We start from the raw sequence: 13924 nt of genomic DNA on the forward strand, positions 1-13924 counted from the left end.
CCTGTCTTCGTACACCCCGCCTGAGAAGTCTTAATGGTTCACAGAACCATGGTGCCGATGGACTTTTCCTCGCAGAGTAACACAGTGAGACTGGAGCAAGGTCATCAATGGCTGTTTTGATGGCAGTATCGATTCTCTCAACTGCAGAGCCTACGTCCTCCTCTGAGGAGATCGCCCAACTGGGCAATCTGGGAGCGAGCATGTCATTGGTAATCCTTTTGAGATTACGCCTCCATTCCCTTTTACTAGGCTCACTTTCCTTGCTATTCCCAATGGCGGTCGTTAATTCTATGGGGATCGCATAGTGATCCGACCAGGAAAGAGGGATGGGAGTCTCAATGGTCAGCCGGGGGTCATTTGAAAAGACACCATCCAGCGTATGGCCTGCCTGGTGGGTAGGACCTTTGACTAGCTGTTGCATCCCACAGCCAGAAAAAATATCCAGTAGGGATAAAGTTTCCTTTGACTCCAGATTTTCCAGATGGAAATTCAGGTCCCCCAAAACGGTAAGATGCTCACAGCCAAAGTGTGGCTCTAAAATATTGAGCATATGATGGCCAAAATCTGTTCTGGTCCCTGGGGGTCTATAAATAAGAAAGCCCTTAAACGGAACTGCATATGCTCCGTTAATAGAAAACTGAAAGGCCTGGAAGGCGTCTGGAGATTCGGAGAGTGGGATAATATGGCAGGAAAGACAATCTCTATGAAGGATGCCCAGCCCCCCCCCCCCCCAATACGTCCCACTCTGTCCTCCCTCACCAGCGTATAACCTTCTGATAGGGTGGGGGTTCTCCTGTCTGCCAAGCAATAGTGGGTGAAGGAGAGTGATTTTTTTCAGTATTGTAGGTATGTGTTACAAAAAGGCATTGGCAAAATATATATATAATTTTTTAAAATATATTTTTATTTTATTTTGCAATAATTGTGAACATTGACATAACTGTAACAACACCAACATTGCACTTAGACCACAACAGCCACCCTTTTTTCTACCCATATCCAGTGAGCATCTGAGGGCAAAATAAATTGTTAATGCTAAGGAAGCAGACTTGAAGAATGCGTCCTCTTATCTGCTTTTGATTGGTCTTCTTTAGGTTTTACTTCTATAACCTAGAATTGGCATTTTCATGCCTGTAATCTCTGCTTCAGGGAATTAAAAACGTTTAGAGTGATAAGCAGGTCTGAGTAGGGTTCAGCTGAAAGGGGCAGTATACATTAGTGTGTTTCGGCATTTTTGCTAATTCATTTTGAATGGTAATTGCTTGCCCATCATCCTGAATGAGGTATGGCGGCGCTGCTCATGATACAATGAGCTCTAGCACAGCTCATAATGGCCCTTGGTGGTAACTGTGAGGATGACCCTGCAGTACCTTTCGTACCTTCTACGTAACAACCACTTTTTCCTGGGCAAGAGGTGTGCTTTCTGCTAGTGCTGCTGATGGAACCTGGGGAGGGAGGTTGGAGAGCCCAGGGCAGAGTGCTGTTCCCCTAGGGCAGCGTTAGTGTTGGGGGTCCGAGGAGGAGCCCGCCGCAGAGAACCAGGAGGCCCCAGCCCCTTAGGGCTACCCGGAGTGCCAATCGCTGCTGACCCATCACTGATTACCCTGTAGCATCTGGGGCGGCAGTGGTAGGTGCAGATCTGACCCTGGTCATGGGATAAAATTGCATTATGTGTAAAAGGTTTCTTGCAGGTTTTAGCATAGATCTGGCTAAGAAGGTGGTATAGTGCACACCCAGAACCATCCAATTGGCTGCAGACCGCATCAGGGGATCCCGTGACCTGAATAAATTCTTCCTCTGTCCTATCTCTGGAGCTGGATGTTAATAAATACAATTCTTGCAATGTTGGTGCATAGCTTTTTAGTCTCACTTCCCAGTCTTTCATATAATAATGTGCTTAGATGTTCTCTCAAAAGAATGCACCGAGCTTGGGAGACACGCCATCAATTGCCCCCTTTTTGCTTGCCGTTTTTAATTCAACCATTAATTACTTTTCTTAACAACATATAAAATACAAAGTACAACTGAACTTATTCAAGAAAAATGTAAAGCGATACCGAATTTGTGATCAGTCTGACAGTGTTCATTGCAGATCCGCATTCGAGTTTGCTTTGTATTACTCACAAAACAATACAGGACAAAGGACCACTCTTCAGCAAGAAAAAAAGAAATCAACAAATACACACAGCAAAGGAACCTACGCTAAAATAAATTGCTCCCCCACCTCAACATTCCTGCATACATAAAAAAAAAACATGAGTGGAGCATCTTCCTTTGTTCAAGCAGCCAAATCTGCTCACATTCACTACCCAAACACATAAGGTCCACTGACAACCATCTTAGCTTCAGAAGATTACTCAAGAGCTGGCTCTTTCCCACATAACAACTATAGTCACAGCACAACAGTATACTCCAACATGGCCAGCTATGATTCTTATGCTATAGAGATAAACTTGTTGTTATTCATGTGTCATTGGACACGGAACTATGTCTCCTGTTGTTATAAGCAGATACAATCCTATTAGGAGAAAAACATATATCACTCTACACCACAAGATATGTGTGTATAGTAGACAATGTCATAATTTTTGCTTCCATATATAGGTGCATATATATATATATATATATATATATATATATATATGAGTTTATGCCTGCCACTAAAACTTTAAAGAATATCATGAAACTAATACAATATTTTAACACAACATAAATGTGCACATCAGTCAACTGAAATAGTACTGCTCTGTGCACATATGGGGATTTATATACAGGGGTGTCCTTCAGCCAATATAACCTTATTAAATGTCATATGAACATGTGTATTAGTTAATTTCAGTTTTTCTAACTAAACCCCTCCTTTCAAACCTTTGTCCCATCTCTCCACACTCTGATTCATCCCAAACCCGAAATCATTTCAAAACGTTTCCTCCTTTTTCTGCCATGCCTCCCAACTAACAAGCACACTCGATCACTACTTACAAAAAAATTACTACTTCACCTTTCAAATCCATTCCCATCAATCTATCCCTACTGTAAACTCTACAAAGCACACACGAAAGCAAGAGCACAAACCTAACCCAACTAATGCACAAAGAAAAGAAAATAATGACAATCTACTATTAACCTCCAATCGTGCCACTCACTGCAAAACACTTTAACACCTTGTCAGGGTTAGGAACCGCTATATAAATACAAATGCAGTTGCAATAAATGTGTACAAAGAAATGTGTAGTCCTGCTCAAGGAAGAGTAAATGCTGAGGCATCTTGCACAATACTAGTGAAGAGTGCACTTAACCAAGGATCGATTTGACAGTTTCAAAGTCCCTTGTTTGTCACACTGATAATGGAAGAGAATGCTTTTACATAGGGCAGTAGTGTTGTTGTCTCTGGCAGAAAATAAGAGGGGGCTTCCAGTGGTGGAGAATGCCCCTGATGTATACCAGTCTGGGTCTGTTGAGGTATCCTTATATGCAGCAGATTTGTGACACTCTGGAAAACCCAGTTTTAAGTTGTGCAGTTTGGGCACGAATAAGATATTCCTATTATTATCAGGGCTCCCGTTTTTATTGTGTGTATTCTTTTGTAACATTTCCTTCTGTATTCATCCTTATTTTCTTTTGGGCCATTTCATTGGTATTTATCCATATTTAGTTTGATTTTTGAAAAAATTGAATCGTAAAAATGATATATTTCATTATACGCACTCATAATTTGGTGTGTTCGAGCTAACTAAGCTTCCAAATATAATAAAACACCACACCACATGTACATATTATCACTATACTACACGTATGTTAACATATGCATGTATTTAAGGAAATCCCAACCTGTTTTTTGACTTTCTGCTGTCTATCTGCTCAGCTCTTGTCCTGGAATTCATGAAAGGCAACATGGAAGATCCCTCACAAGAAGCACTATTTTTTAAAATATTTTTCCACTTTTAAAATTGTTTTTTGTTTGTATTAATCTAGGTAAAACAAGAAACTGGGATCCCTAATTATCATCTACTATATTGGCAGTGAGGATAGAACTGAGATTTTTCTCCTCTGGAATACCCCTTTGTTCTGTCTAATCCTGTAGCAGACCTTGAGAGCAGACAGGAATGTAAATTGGAATATTTCTAGAGGTTTGCCCTGGTTGAGTACATCTGTGATGGTTTTTATCTTTTGAAGTTCATTGTGCCATGGAAAACTAGTAGTTCTACCTCAGAGGTGAATATGCTGGTCTGCTACCTGCGATGTAATACATAGGATTCTTTAATCCCTACATAAATACATGTCTCTAGTTTTTTATATTCGGCAACTAGTGATGTACTCAGTTGCCAACTATAAAGAAAAGAGGTCAGAACTCGACTTTCAGAAATTATTACAGTGGAGCTCTGGTCATGGGGCATAATTGAAGCAGCTGTTTAAAGCAACGTGTTGCTTTTGTTATTTCTGATCTATTTTGTAGGAAGCTGGCTCCTAATATCGTGTACCAAAATTAGGTGCACTGTGTAAGAGAGTCCAGGTATTCCTTACTAGTGTACAGGGGCTTGCTTTAACAATCCCAAAGTGTTGTATTTGTTGTAGTGTAGTTGAGCTGCCTTAGGCTTATCAGAGGTTGAGAGTAAGGCATTTGTTGCACACACTGAGTCAATAAATGAGAAACACACTCAATAAAACCATCCAAGGGGGGAGGAGCCAAGCAGGCATCCGAAATGGCTGCATAGTCGCTCGGCTCCGCGAGCCCTTTCGCCCCACACATACATCCTGGCACTTATCCTGAGCTACGAAGGAGTATTTAAATAGGAGAAGGAGAACGATCACTTACCGTCTGCTCCTGAGGCTCCTACGTACGGCAGACCCGGAGAACTGTCCCCGATTGCTCTGCGGCCCCCGTGGTGATGAGACCGGGGCGTTGACTTAGACGTGCAGCCGGCCGCGACTGCAACAACAACGGCCGCTGGTGGCGGTGAAGAGTCGGTCGGAGGGTGCCGTTGACTTGAAGGGCTGCTGATGGCAGCGACGGCCCGGTCCACTTGGCGGTGAGCCTTGAGGGGCTGCGTGGCGAAGCGGGGTCGGAGGGGGTGCATGACTCCTGGCCCCCTCCCCAATCTCTCTGCCCGGGCATAACCAAGGATCGCCCCCGAAATCGGCGGGCGGCTCCCGGGGAGCGGCAGGGATTTTGTTTAGCCTTTTGGTGACTCTCGCAGTTTGGAGTCCCGGTTGTGCATCCCGTAGCGCCCTGGATTGGGGCCTGGTCCCTGAGGCGAGGTGAAGAGGGACGAGGCCGAACTGACTAAGATGGCGGCTGGCGCCCTCCTCTACGGCCCATGTCCAGGTCGGACGGCTGCCATACGGATGGGGTCGGGATGCTGGCGGGGTACACAAGAGCCCACATCCAAGGACGTATTGGCTGCCCTAACGATTTTGCGCAAAACCCTGATCTGTAATGCTCGGGATCTGGGTAGAAGAATGGCCGCCATTGCTGTCTCGCCGTCCCTAACGACCACAGTTCGATCCCAAGGGAGTGCCGACGTGCCCGCAACTATGTCCACGGGGAGAGTCCCAGCTCCGCCTGGTTACCGGGAGCCGCCGAAGGACCCGGTGCCTGTGACCGCTCTGGCCGACATGGTTGTCCACGGGATGTTTCTTCGGGGCACATGTTCAATTGGCGGCTGAGGAAACAACACCGTTTTCCTTATTGGGCTGCCCCAGCGATGTCGTGGCGCTTGCCGGACTGTGTGACTCTCCTTTCTTGGATGGTACTACTGTGTATGGACTTTGGGAAGCTCCCGGGGTCAACATCGACACTGCCGGATTTCCGCTGTGTATACTCGGATGGGTTTGGGTTGCTGTACTTTTCTGTGGCTACGCTCCGGCCTGCCCTGCCCGGATCGTTTGGACCCTCCCAGCTGCTCTGTACACCGATTGACAAGTGGACATCTGGCAGGTCCATTGCTAGACAAGGCCAGTGATGATATAGTTCAGAGTCTAGTGGCCTTATTGATGACTGATGGTGCATTGGGTATGCTTGACCGGGATTCCATTGTTGTTGTGGCCGGTGCTTGATGTTCTCCATTGATATTCTACTTTGCTTCTGGAAATTTTCCTGGGTGTAGGGGTGAAGGGCGGGGTCGGGCGGCGAGATCGAGGGCCCTCCTCCGCTTATACTTTTTTTTTTCTCTCTCTCCTTTCTATATTTCGGGTCTCCAATAGGGCGACAGGCACGCTGCTGGGGGGGTAGGCCATGGCCTTCTGCGGGAGTGCAGGGTGGGGGGTAGGGGGGATGGTGTTTGTTCGGTATTTGTTTCTATGGCCCTTTAGTCTTTTTCTCTTAAGTGTCGTCGTCATTCACGATTCCTGCAGTATGTTTTGTTTTGAGGGGTGGGGTTTGGACTTCGCTACGTACCGGGTTTGTGCCTGCATTTCTCCTGATTTGTGTATCTTACCCCTGATACTTCATTCGTATTTGTACTATTTGTGGATATCCTGATTTGCGCGCAGTATTGTAGGACCATGTATGACTGTACGGCACTCCTTTTCAGTTCCCTATTTGAAAATGAACCTTTCAAATCCTGATTTCAAACCTGTACGTCTGACTACAAGTTATGTCCTGGTATTTCTATGACCCCGGCTTTCGAACTGCTATAACTTTCCTTATTGCTTGTTGTACTCCTGATCTGATTAGCGGCCGGCCGGGATGGTTGTAGGCCCATACTTGTAAATGCTTGTAATACTAATAAAGGTTCCCAAAAAAAATAAAAAAATAAAATAAAACCATCCAACACCAATTAGAAACATAACATCAATTTTATATGATTTTAGACACCAAGATCTTTGAGATTAAGCAAGTACTTTTCAAAATTGTCAGACACAGAAAAAACAGCTGTCAAATTTGAGGCATGAGCCTCGAACATGGTATTGTTATCCTATGGGAGAAACATACACTGCATAGGGATCCTTGCAATAGAGTTACAGGGTCATTCTTCTGGACTTAAGGTAAGTAGAGGCCAAGGTTCTGATAACCACCAGCAGTTTCGGTTTGCCTGCCCTGGTGTGTCCGGGTCCAGAGTTGCTGGTTGTAAGGGTAGCCTCAAACGCTACAGCTTAAGTTAATGGGTAACCCTAAATAAGAAAAAGGCTGCAAGTGGGGACTGGGAAAACAGTCTGGCAGAACCCAAAAGAGGGGGGCTCAGCTCTGGAGAGTCTCTCGAGCAAGGGGGCACAGTCAGTAGACTTCGACTCAGGCTGTGGGGCTCGAGTGCAAAGGTGTTTTGTCCAGTGGGTCCCTTGCGTTGGAGGCTCTCACTTTTTAGGTCACCGAGGAAATGGGGACAAAACAGGGCCACTCTCAACTATGGCTTCTCTGATGCTGGCATCCCTCATCAGTAGCTCTGTCTTGGCGGTGTTGGTGTCCGGGCTGGACACTAAACAAGCCTTAGTTGCTGCAAGGGCTCCGATACCACAGGTGTTGGTGCGGCTCCTGGGGATCTTGGCATCTCCAAACTTGGTAGGGAGACAAATCTGACCTTCGGGAGCACAGAGACCTCCCCCTGGGATGCTGCTGCCTCGGTGGGCCCGGGAGTCAGCAGAACGATGTACCGTATCGATGAGGTCGGTGCCTACAGGCAAGTGGCTCCTCCACTTCAAGTGAGATGGTGGCTGGTAGGCAAAGTGCTGGCAGCTCCCCGAGGCTTTCAGAGGATGCACAGCTGCAAGACGAGTCAGGTGTTTGCAATTGTCGTTACAGGAGCAGGCAGGAAGGATTTGGTGTCAAGTCTACAGCTAGTCCACTTTTCATGCGTTCTTTTAGTCTTCTTTGTCCTCCTTCTTCTTCATTAGTCAGGTGAATCTGAGTTCCTGGTGTTAGGGGGCCACCTAAATACTGAATTTAGAAGCGTTAAAGGGAGTTAAGGTAAATAGCCAATGGGCTACTTTCCCTAGAGGTCACTACACTCCCTATATGACCACTTCCTGTGGGAAGTGGGCATAACCCTGTCCCAGAGTTCCTAATTCCACCAAAACCAAAATGATGGAATCCTTGTTTCGTGGAGCCCACCTTAGGGGTGACTAGCCTGCTGCTGCAACACGCCTACTTGTATAGCTAATTTCCTGCCTGCCAATTGGGCCTCAGGGCAGGGGGTGGCATCTCCCAAGTCTGGGGGAAGCTGGGGTTGCATATCAAAGGTGGCAAGGACTTTGAAGCCCCTGGCCTTGACATGCTAAATCACTAGCCATCCTGCTGGAGGAGGTTTGAACATCTTCCTACGGACCAGGCATAATTTCTAACCTCAGGGAGAATGTGCTGTCACCTACAGGGGATCAGAAACATGTCTGTTTTGGCAGGCTGGACGATACTGGTCAACCAGCATACTAGATAGTAGTAGGTTTTTCAGGGGGCACCTCTAAGGTGCCCTTTGGGTGCATGGCATAATCTTGTACTGGCAACAGTACAGATTTATTAAGATTTTTTATACCAAACATCAAAGGTTTCAGCAAAGCCATTTTGTAGCTTTGAAACTTTGAATGACCAGTTTTCAGTACGTATACGGTATTTTTATTATAGTACTGCGTTATTTAACAAGGTTAAATTCCGACATGCGTGATGTATCTGGGTTTACTCACCCATGTCATATTTGTGTGCTAAATCTTTCATTGTTATCAGAGTGCGGATATTGCAGAAAGAAGAACTACTTCAACAAAGAAAATGTACTCAACAATAATTCGCAGCAGTGACACGTGACGGTATTATCTACAAAGTATGTTTACCATATCTTTAATGCATTTATTGGGAGCAAGAGTCTGACCACCATTCCATTTCAAATGGTCATAGGAGGAGGACGGGGGTGGGAGGCGTGAGGTGGGGTAACTCACCGCTCAAAAATAACTGTCCATCCTAAGTGCGCTGGACCTGACTGCCCACAGTTTCCGTATGTGGTTGGAGAATATTTGGTTGCGCCATCTGTGTGTCGTCTGTGTCAGACTCTGGAGGGGTGTTAGGTCTTTGTAATCCCTCTAGCATGTAACCCCAGTCTTCAATATCTCATTCTGCATTCTCCTCAGTGCGCACTGTTTTTAAACGGCTTTCTTCCACCACACCCCACTCTCGCATGTCCGCCTGCCATTTGCCCAGTCTTGGGGGTAGAGCTTGAGTCCAGTGTATCAAAACCCTTCGCTTTACAAAAACTAGGCCTAGCCTCACAAATTTGTGTTGTGTACGCATTCCCTTCTTTTGTGTCGGAAGTACTCCCAACAGGTAATGCTTAATGGGTGTTTTTATGTTAATGGCTTTAAAGATGCGTGGCATCTGGATTACCTGATGTACCATCTAGTAATTGAAGAAGACAGTACAGGGGCATACCAGCTCAAGCAGATATGCCCTCACATTTAATGTAATGCACCCCGCCTTAGGGCTACAAGGCCTGTTGTAGGGGTAACTTTCATATTACAGGCAGTGATTTTGGCATGGCGTACAGTAAGTGTGCCATGTCGTGTTTTCACTCATGTTTGCACCATGACACCCAGTCTGCAATGGCAGACTGCATGTAATTTGTATGGTGGTCGCTTAGGGTGGCATAACACATGGTGCAGCCCTTAGGGACCCTCTTTAGTAATCTTGCTCCAAGTACTAGGGGTGCCACTTACCAGGGACTTACATGGGTGGTAAAGTGTGTGCCAATTCTGTTACAATTGGACCATTTCCCCTTTTTTCTAGGGATAGAGCACTGGCACTGGGGCCTGAATAGCAGGGACCCAGGGCACATCAGTCGAAAAAGATCAGTACCGGTGGCAAAAAGTGGGAATGACCATGACACAATTACTACACATTTTAATAGCTTACAATGGCAAGTAGAGAGAATGTTTTATTTTTTGGCACACTTTAAATCTGCTAAAAAGCTGAATCTTTTCATTCCGAGCTAGTGCAGGTTTTTTTTTAGTTTTTAATAACTTGTATTGAACTGTTCCCTAATATCTGTGTGCAGCAAATATCTAACAGACTTGGATGTGTTTAGTTTTGTGCTAGAGGTTTAATTTTCATTCTTCATGTTTGCAAACATTTTTGCTTTTTCATATGAAAGCGCTCTGCACCAAGGTTTAAAGTTGCTTGTGGGAAAGGTAGCGTTGTGACCATATATCACATGGGATTATTAGCCACTAGCGCACGTGAGAAGGATATAGCAAGTCACCTCAGAGTTCCATAACCTTATAAGGGAACTTGGCCTTCGGCCTCGTTCCTCTATATGGTTATAGAACTTCTCTGTGAGTTGCAATATCCTTATAATGTACGGCAAAGGTACATTATCCCTTCTAACATGAAGGCAGAATTGTATTAAAACATTGGACTGTTGGGAGACATTCTGCCCTCCGTGTGGTACCCAAGTGCCCTGCAGTTTAGGTTGATAACCGGTTCAGGCGTTTAACAGCCAGTATAGCTCATAGTAGCTGGCTAGACTGCTTTGCTCCTTGATACATACAACATCCTTGAAGTTACATACTGTCTTGAGTGATGGTTTTCAACATCTATGGCAGTAGCAAAAATTAGAATGCTGGTGTTGTGGAAGACATCGATAGTCCCGACCTATTACTCTTGGTTAAAAGATATGTTCAACTTGTAAGAATGTTATTTATTTGCACAACCAGGGTCTGTCTAAATCGGAGTAAATGTTTCTTGGTTCTTAAGGGGCACTGTGGGGCTGTTAAAAAAACAAATTGGGCATTGTAACATGCTGAGTGGGTAAGGCGAGATGACTAGACTAGACTAAGTCCAGTAGTGGACTGTGTGTTGTTAAATGACTAAGTTATTATTATGGGCTGACAAAAAACTGTTAGGTAAACTTCTTCAGCTTTTGGGCAACTTTTGGGCGACTTTTTACTGTAGTGTTGCAACTTGAAATGTAAGACCATTGATGGCTTTTAATTTTAATAAAGAGTTGAATTACAAAACATTGATGTGTTGAAGGCATGCAAAACTTTTAAAGCTGGAAAGAACAATTGCTCTGACAGCTGAAGGCGTGCAGTACTTCAGCACAAGCCTGTGTTGATATGAGGTGTAGTTTTCTGACATCCGGATTTTCCCTTGCGATAACTTTACACTAATGCTGGTCTGAGCCTTTCACTTGGCCAACTTTCCTTGAGAGCAAAAGTAGGCAGTGTGAAGATGAATGAAATCTGTCACAAAGGGTTCTGCTCATTTTACAAGTGCCCAAGAAAGGGTCAATTATAGTGTTCTTCATGGATCCCATTGTAGCTCCAGCAAAAATGTATCCTCCAATCCCACATTGCATTGAACTTATAAACAAGGCATTACTATCACCAGGAGGGTGTGTGGCTTCCCCTCCTAAAAACATTTTTGGAAAAACAATGGATTTATGCAGCACTATTTTTAAAATACATTATATACTAGACCATGGGCTTTACAGCCAATTTTGAAGGAGGCCTTATGAAACATTCTATTTCTTGTGTCACAGAGTTCAGGGGCACTATTTCTCAAAAGCAACAAATGATACCTGAGCCTATGAAAAATGTATGTTATCCATAAAAAATGTTTCATTATCCTACTGTTCATAAGAAGGGTTAGTTTGGGTTGAAATAAATTCTTATTAGTAAAGCCAACCCCATCTGCTGTGTTTTAAATCCTGAGCTTTTGATTCTCCAGACCAAGTACTCATAAAATATACTGCCTACCAGTATGGATGACGTGACTCCTACAACCTGTAGTCCTTATTTTTGTATGTAACATTTCTTATAACCTGATTTATACTCGTATGGTTCATTATCGCTCTATAATATGTGTGATGATAAGTGCCTTGATACCCTACGCTGTTATGAGTAGCATTGTAAAACAAATGGTTTACATGTGAGAGAGCTGCAATGGAGCAATGAGGGGTACCATTGAAGGGTAGTAATGAAGTAGTCTGTGAAGGAGATCATTAGGAGGGGGCACCAACTAATAATGTCTCACCGCACTAAAGTCAACCCTGCATACAGCAGAGGTTCTAAAATAATTAACCATGGCTCCTGTGCTTCATTCTTATGCTACTACTCGGTCTGTAGTTTTCCTTCTCTGGGTCTTCAAAAGCAAGCTTATCTACTCAGCTCTGCGTATGTATTTGGAGGATGAGATTTATTTCCATTGTCCTTCTCATTCCAGAGTGGAGACATTTAAATATTGGCATACCTTCATTGGTCTTATGTTGACATTTTAGAAATGAACAAAAAGCTGTTCATGTTTTTCTTTTTAAGATAAAGAAGCAAGCTTTCTGTGCCCAATGTATCCACCAGAAATACCGAAGATATCTTCAGACACACCAGAACGGCCCATTAATCGCTTGGAATGCCTCCAAAAAGGAGGTATAACTCCTCTTGATATGAATCGCTTCCAGAGCAAAGCTTTCCAGTCAGTGATGTTGCAGCACAATAAGGTTCCGTCTCCTGAAGTGAAAGGGGCAGTACTTCAGAAAGAACCATCTCTTCACTTAGATACACCATCAAAATTCCTGTCCAAGGACAAGCTCTTCAAGCCATCCTTTGATGTGAAGGTATGTATGAATTTTCTTTTTTTTATGTGATTCTATTTCAGAAGTCTTATGCATGTGAAATAAAGTACAAGGTGCCATATTTTTTAAGCCTGGTTTTAGAAAGTCTGAATATATATATTCTACTTTGGGAGTAGATTTCCAACGTTTTGGCTATTAAACATCCATCAGTGACAGACTTACATTTCCAAGAGCAATCCCACTGGTCAAATTTTGCTAATGCAGATTTTGTATAGGTAGAAAGTCCTCAAGAGTACATCAGTGGAAATGCACAATTTTGAACAGAGGTTTGGTTTTGCCGAGGGAAAACTTGCTCTATGGGGAATAATAAAACAACATCTGCCACTGGTTTGGCTGTTTTTCCTTTGTAGTCTAAGATCAATAAGAAAGCTCTTGAAATAACACAATCTCCACAAGTGTGCTTTGGTCGCTATTTATCTGTTGAATCTGTTATTTTGCTAAGGCTATTCGTTTCCTTGAGCTGAGGTGAGTACCTTAATGCAGGTGCTACTGTTGGCATATTCTTAACTATTGATTTTTTTGATCATTGTACTTTTATTGAACAAAAAAGGGTGGAGGGACAAAATTAGATTTGGTGGACCAGTTCAACTGAAGAGGGTACAGAAATGTGATTACATGTGCCTTATTTTAAAAGTACTGATCTTTATATGCATGCTGACCTGGTGTTGGTAAGTGGAGCACGGCTTGATTAAGTGGAAGAGGTAAGTGATGAAGATTTCCAATAGTGTGGTCTTCTCAGCTATAACAGCCAACATTATCTGGTATCTCTCTTCATGTCCAGACCCCAAGTAGAACCAAAGAAAGAGGAGTTTCGAAGAAGACCTTTGTTAAAACACAAACTTCATTACAAGGCATTGATGTATGTTTGTGTAAGACTTTCTGACCTGAAGGAGAGAGTTCAACAAGTGGCAGGTGATGGTGCAGGTTTCCTCTGTACATGTAAATTCATTAGTTTCAGGTCTGCGTGAAATAATGGATGTGAATAATGGACATCCATTCACCAAGCTTATAACACACTGGGACACTAGTCATGGCTATCCTCTTAAATTTGTTCTATGCCATGTACATTGGACCTTCTTATGGATTTGATTACAAAAAAGCCTAAGAGTTTGGGCTTTGTTTAGCAAATTTTAATAAATTAAAATATCTGTGTGTAAATGAGATTGTTGACCTACACAGACTCACTGAGTATTTCAAGTTTACAAATTAACAAGATTAACGTATTATTGAATCCTCTTGGATACTAATATGAGCATATAAGCTCGGAGTTTGGAAACCTAAATTAGGGTAATATCAATCTTGTAGTCCCAGCATTCTAAATAGCATTGTGGGGTTTGCTCCAGGGCCCATAGATTTTGTCCAGAAATCTCACAGCGATG

At 43.6% G+C, this 13924-nt stretch overlaps 1 protein-coding gene across 3 annotated transcripts in view; it reads left to right on the forward strand.

Moving 5' to 3' along the window:
- The window catches only part of TOPBP1 (DNA topoisomerase II binding protein 1), a 289247-nt gene that overhangs the window by 109099 nt on the left and 166224 nt on the right, over window positions 1-13924 (forward strand). For all 3 annotated transcript variants that reach the window (XM_086942059.1, XM_086942060.1, XM_086942061.1), the window contains one exon: window positions 12232-12527. In XM_086942059.1, the coding sequence (XP_086798185.1) occupies window positions 12232-12527 (296 nt within the window). The remainder of the gene's footprint in view (window positions 1-12231; window positions 12528-13924) is intronic.

This window comes from Lissotriton vulgaris, chromosome 10 (genome assembly GCF_964263255.1).
Source record: "Lissotriton vulgaris chromosome 10, aLisVul1.2, whole genome shotgun sequence".
Classification (NCBI taxonomy): Eukaryota; Metazoa; Chordata; class Amphibia; order Caudata; family Salamandridae; genus Lissotriton; species Lissotriton vulgaris.